Source organism: Pecten maximus, chromosome 17 (genome assembly GCF_902652985.1).
Source record: "Pecten maximus chromosome 17, xPecMax1.1, whole genome shotgun sequence".
Classification (NCBI taxonomy): domain Eukaryota; kingdom Metazoa; phylum Mollusca; class Bivalvia; order Pectinida; family Pectinidae; genus Pecten; species Pecten maximus.
Window position 1 is genome coordinate 14,451,051 of NC_047031.1, and position 6,859 is coordinate 14,457,909.

A 6,859-nucleotide genomic window follows, 5' to 3' on the forward strand; every position below is an offset into this window, starting at 1 on the left:
CTGTCATTCCATTTTTATGCAGTTATTTACTTTGTGTATTCGATAGTTCCGTACCACGTTGTTCAACATTCCAAACACGTGGTTATGATTTGTTTCAATAGACAACATATTTCCAATACAAATTTCATCTCAAGCTAAGCGTATATTCCTTAAATTCTTAGTTTGTTGTCTTGCGTTTAAGTTGCCATTGTTTCAGGCATTATAAGTTACCGGTTATTTGTTATTTTATCTACTTACATTTGTTACAATTACATACACATGTACATTGTACTTAGCGTACAGGTTGTAAGAGTGACTTTGTTTATATTGTAGCTTTTACGATGTCACCGGGAAGAGATTAAAAGCAAGTAAACTTAACCCATTCGACTTCGTTATCTTTCTCCTGACCACCTAGAAGCACTTAGAAGGTCGAGGCAGAACAGTAAAAGATAGACTTCAACGGTAGTTCAACTTCGCCAGACATGGAACGAAACGACGAAACAAGAGAGAGAACGTTAACAGAAAAGGGCCATCTCTATCAAGTTCAAACCAAGCAAAAGAAGAGACTCGATGGTATAAAAACAATTGAAAAACTTTGTGGAATTTTAGAAAATCTGTTAGTTGAATCTGATGATGTTCAAAAAGTAAGGGAAACATACTCACAGTGGTTAAATACTTACGAAGAAATATTACAAATCCATGATGATCTACAACAGCTGTACAACGAAAACGATGCAATAACTGACAATGATTGGTTTCAAAGTAAAAACATCATCTATATCAATACAAAGCATGCAGTAGAACAGTGGTTTATGGATCATGATAATTCAACAGTTCGACCAAGTCGCTTGCACAGTACTTCTATACAGGATGATAATAGATCTCAAATAAGTAGAAAGTCAAATACTAGCCAAATCTCCATTGCCAAACTTCATGAGAGCCAGAAAAAGGCTGAACTGCTAACACGAAAGGCTGCCTTAAAGGAACAGCACGAAATTGAAGCAGAAAGGTTAAAATTGAAAATTAAGGAGGAAGAACTACAAATCAAAACAGAACTAAACATTTCGGACGCTAAATCAAAGATATTAGAGGAACTTGAAAGAAGTATTTTCGAGGACCAAAGGATGGAAGAAGAGATTGAGGTAACCGGGATGAACGCACCACCAGTCCCTCCTCAATGTCAACCACCCTTCGGGTATACATATGTAACCTCACCACCCAGCAGGCATCCTACATCATTTGTACCACTGCCTTTCCCTCAACATGCAGGACAACAGATTCCACAACAAATTTTTCATTACAATAATTTTGCCACACAATCCGATGGACTTATTCACAACTCCGTATTAAGCCAACCACCTGCCATGGCCACATCGATAGCTTCGACACCATACAGGAGACCCCCATTACCTCCCAGGGTAGAGTTTGGAAATCCATCAGCGCCAGAACCATTAGGTCAGTCTACATTATCGCCAGAAGCTAGACCCTTTCTACAATCTGCACCAAATGTATCGTTAGCGATAAATCGGAAAGAACCAGTGTCCGAATCACAGGCTATTACCAGATATTTAGCCAGAAAGGACTTGAATATGGCTAGATTTTCAAAGTTTGATGATGATCCAGCCTCATTCACCGCCTGGAAAAACTCCTTCAAAGGTGCTGTGAGGGAACTTCAATGCGTGACACCAGCTGAGGAAATTGACCTACTGATTAAATGGCTAGGACCTCATTCCTCTAAACAAGTTCTAAGTTTGAGGACGTCTAATTCGCACAACCCTGACATAGGACTAACAAGAATATGGGCCAGACTAGAGGAGCGATATGGAGCACCGGAACTAATTGAGAACTCACTTAAAGTCAAAATCACAGACTTTCAGAGAATCGTCGTGAAAGATTACAGCAGATTGTATGACCTGCTGGATATTTTATCCGAGATCCAGTCTCTCAGGGAGGACCTCAGGTACGCTTCTCTGCTCTCCTACTTTGACTCTTCCACTGGAGTAAACCCAGTAGTATCTAAGCTGCCGGGACACCTACAGACAAAATGGACAGAGAGAGCGACGAGATATAAGATTACTCACAAAGTCTCGTACCCACCACTCAGCCATTTTGTCTCATTTATATCTGACATGGCAACGATGCTCAACGACCCCAGTTTTAAATACGAGAGTCAAGACACAAAACCACCTAAACCCAATGTTCAAATAAGGAAGACAACATTACAGGTACCTCCATCCTCAAGTCAGGAACACAAGGGATGCCCCATCCACAAATATGCTAGTCACAAACTAAGTGAATGCAAACTGTTCAAGCAGAGGAGCCTGGATGAACGCAAGAATATTCTTCGCGACAACAGAATGTGCTTTAAATGTTGCGAGGACTCTCACATAGCGAGAGAATGTAAGGCTAACATCAAGTGTGAAGAATGTGGGTCACCTCATCATCCTACTTGTATGCACTTTAACTCAAACAGCAACGGAATGAGGAAAGATAAGATGAAAGGACAGAAAGCCACGAACACCAAAAACACACCTGCTGACGAGAATGCACAACCCGGAACTCATCACGACAGGGAGAGCATTACCGCTAAGTGTACATCGGTGTGTGGAGATTTCACAGGGAGGTCATGTGCCAAGATAATTCTGGTGAAGGTGTACCCTAATAATCACCCAGAGAAGTCGGTCAACGTGTATGCCATCTTAGATGATCAGAGTAATCACAGCCTAGCGTCGCCGGACCTCCTCGATGCCATGAATGTTGTTGGGGAGGAGGTGAAGTACACTTTGTCATCTTGTTCTGGCAGTTTCGGGATGAGTGGGCGAAAAGCGTTTGGTTACACGGTGGAATCTATGAACAATACATACCGAAGGCAGTTGCCAGCACTCTTAGAATGTACAGACATACCAGAAGACCGATCGGAAATCGCTACACCAGAAGTTATACAGCATTTGGACCACCTGAAGGATGTACCTATATTGCCGTACAGGGCCGACTGTAGCATTGGACTTTTATTGGGAAGGGACATTCCAGATGTCCATCAAGTTTACAGACAGATTACCGGTCCAAAGAACTCCCCCTTCGCTCAGAAACTAGGGTTGGGATGGGTTGTTATTGGAGACGTCTGCCTCGGTAACATTCACAAACCTTCAATGACCGAAGTTCATGCGCGAAAAACGAGCGTACTTAAGGATGGCCGAGGGACTATATTTGAACCATGCAAAAATCAGCTGATGGTAAAAGAAGACATTATGTTAAACAACAATGACCTTCTCTTCCAAAGGACAAAAAACGATGACAAGGTCGGAACTTCCGTGGAAGATCGACAGTTCGTGGGTATAATGGAGAAGGAAATGTTCAGAAATGGAGATGGTAATTGGATCGCACCTCTACCATTTCGTCTACCACGCGACCGGATGCCCAATAATCGTAGAATGGCTTTCAAACGTGCTATGATACTAGACAATTCACTCAAAAGAAATCCTACCAAGACAGAACATTTTGTCACATTCATGGACAAAGTCTTGAGCTCCGGTGCGGCTGAGGTAGCCCCAACCCCTTCAGACGAAGTCTGGTACCTGCCCATATTTGGTGTGTACCATCCTCAAAAACCAGATCAAATTAGAGGGGTGTTCGATTCATCAGCAACTTACAACGGCATATCCCTGAATCAGGTCCTACTTTCAGGTCCTAACCTGACCAACGAACTGTTAGGTATACTTCTGAGATTCCGAAAGGACCGAGTTGCCTTCGCAGCGGATATAGAGCAAATGTTTTACTCATTTTTGGTCAGGGAAGACCATCGTGACTACCTCCGATTTTTCTGGTACAGAAACAACAATCCTAACCTTGAACTTATTGAGTATCGCATGCGGGCTCATGTGTTTGGGAATAGTCCCTCCCCCGCTGTTGCCAACTACGGGCTTAAAAAAAGTGTGGATAGCCAGGACGTTGACCCCACCGTAAAAGATTTAGTAGAGCGGAACTTTTATGTTGACGATGCTCTCGCGTCGCTACCAGAAGAAGATGAGGTCATAAGTCTCATAGAAAAAACACAGATGGCTCTTAAGAAGGGAGGTAACCTTAGACTGCACAAGATTGTCTCAAACAATCCTAAGGTTATTAGCGCCTTCCCGGTTGAAGATCTGGGTAAAGAGGTCAAATCATTAAGACTGGAGCAAGACCCATTACCAACACACAGGAGTCTGGGCCTTGAATGGGATATGGCCTCCGATGAGTTCAAGTTTGACATTGAAGTGAAGACTAGCAACACACCACTAACAAGGCGCAGCATGTTGTCAGAGTTGAATAGCATATATGACCCACTTGGGTTTGTGGCCCCAGTCACTATTCAGGGGAAGATACTCATGAGGGAAATTACTACAGGCTATAACTGGGATGAACCGATTGAACAAGATCTGGAGAAAAAATGGAAAGTCTTCAAGGAAACAGTCAGAACACTTAAAGACTTCAAGGTCCCACGCATGATAGTACCTTTGTCACTCAGCACGGCAGGGAATGCGGAGCTACATGTTTTCTCAGACGCATCGGAGAAGGCTGTCAGTGCCGTAGCTTACCTCAAGGTCTGTCGAGAGGAGATACAGTACACTGGATTTGTTATGGGGAAGACTAAACTAGCCCCCTCCCATGGTCATTCCATACCTCGATTGGAACTGTGCGGGGCCTTATTAGCAACAGAACTTGCCCAAATTGTCATTGACAACTTAGATGTTGACCTTGATACTGTCCAATACTACACAGACAGCAAAGTTGTGTTGGGCTACATTAATAACAAAACCAGGAGGTTCTACAATTACGTGAGCAACAGGGTAGAACGTATACTGAGGCATTCGAGTCCCAGTCAATGGAACTACATTTCCACCAAAGACAATCCAGCAGATTGTGGCACCAGGGGTGTTTCTTCATCTAATGAACTAGATAAGTGGCTCCAGACACCAGAGAATCTACGAAAACACTCTCAGAACTTAGCAGCTACGGAACACTTTCCGCTTATATGTCCTGAAGATGACAAGGAACTCAGGGTTGAGACCAGGAAAACGGGAATCAAGGAGGAATTCCTTGACAATCTCCTCCAAGGTTTTTCTTACTGGCGGCGACTTGTGAACGTAATCGTACGCATCAAGGGATACATCAGAAAATTCAAAAGTCGGTACAAGAACACGCATTCATTGGAGACAAACGGACGTGAGGATCGCAATGCAGCTGAACATCTCCTTCTCCGTATGCACCAGAGCGATCAATTCCCAATGGAAATAGAGTCCTTGAAGGAGAGTAAACCCATAGCTTCTGCATCAACCATCATTAGGCTCGCGCCGTTCCTCGACTCTGATGGAATCATGCGGGTTGGAGGTCGCTTAGGTCAAAGTTGTCTCCCACTGGAGGAAGCCCACCCAATCATAGTGTCCAACAAGTCATCTATTGCAAAACTGCTAGTGAGACACTTTCACGACAAAGTTAAACATCAAGGACGAATACTCACAGAAGGATCCATTCGTAGTCATGGATTTTGGATCATTGGCGCGAAACGGTTGATTTCGAAAGTCCTGCATGATTGTGTACCATGCAAAAAACTGCGAGGAAGTGTACAACTCCAAAAAATGGCGGACTTACCGCCAGACAGACTAATTCCAGCTCCTCCATTTACTAATGTAGGAGTTGATGCCTTTGGACCCTGGAACATTATAACAAGAAAAACCAGAGGTGGTTCCGCGAACTCCAAACGTTGGGCAATTCTATTCACATGTCTCGGAACACGAGCTGTACACATAGAAGTTGTGGAAGAAATGAGCACAAGCTCATTCATCAATGCATTGCGTCGCCTGATTGCCATCAGGGGGAATGTGAAGGAACTTCGTTCCGACAGAGGCACAAACTTTGTGGGAGCTGCAAATGTGTTCAAAGACATGAACACAGTTGAGGTTGTGAATGTCGAAGACGAACCAATTAAGAGATACCTAAAGGACGCAGATCTTGTTTGGAAATTCAACTCCCCCCATTCATCTCATATGGGAGGGGTATGGGAGAGATTGATCGGCATGGCGAGGAAAATCTTGGACGCGATGTTCATGGAACTATCATCCCGAAGCCTTACCCATGAGGTACTTGTGACCTTGATGGCGGAGGTGAGTGCGATCATGAATTCGAGGCCAGTTGCACAGATCTCTACAGATCCTGAAGTACCAGTCATATTGAGTCCAACCACACTCCTCACTCAGAAGACATCTTCTGAAGCGTTGTTTAATTCCACTGACCTTGACATCAAGGATTTATATAGAGAACAGTGGAAGAGGGTCAAGGTCTTATCGGAGATGTTCTGGAGACGATGGAGAGAAGGATATCTTCAGACTCTACAAACACGCAGAAAGTGGAATCGAGAGACTAGAGACATGAAAGAAGGAGATGTAGTTCTTCTTAAGGACAAAAACCAACCAAGGATGGAATGGCCTGTCGGTATCGTGGTAAATGCCATTCAGAGTGATAGTGATGGAAAGGTTCGTAAAGCAGAGGTCCGGACCAGGAAGGATGGGTCAGATGTCCATTATGTTCGTCCAGTCACTGAAATGGTCATGCTTGTTGAGAACTAAGGATGTGGAAAATAAACTGTGTCAAATACAAAACAATACTCTATCAAAGACATTATATTGCATGTGTTCTAGTCAATGTAAAGTTAGATGTTCTTAGGTTTGAGAATATATTGTTTGAAAAGTTTGAGTAGTGTTAGTTTGAAACTATAGTTCTCGTTTTCCTCTCATTATTTAGTTAAGTTAGTATATATTGAAGATATATGTTTTTTCAATGATATACTTAGAAACCAAAAGTATGTGCCAATTACTTATCATTAGATAAGAGCTATTGTTCTAGT

The 6,859-nt window shown here is 43.1% G+C and overlaps 1 protein-coding gene across 1 annotated transcript; it reads left to right on the forward strand.

Annotated features, from left to right (window-relative positions):
• The first annotated feature begins 791 nt into the window (after positions 1–791).
• On the forward strand, positions 792–6,581 carry LOC117315133. Its single transcript, XM_033869276.1, has one exon. It carries the CDS (start codon positions 792–794, stop codon positions 6,579–6,581), a length of 5,790 nt encoding a protein of 1,929 aa, XP_033725167.1.
• The last annotated feature ends 278 nt before the right edge of the window (positions 6,582–6,859 follow it).

What these genes read in the sequence shown, in the direction of transcription:
- LOC117315133 (XM_033869276.1), top strand. Translation starts at nt 792, where the DNA reads ATGGATCATGATAATTCAACAGTTCGACCAAGTCGCTTGCACAGTACT.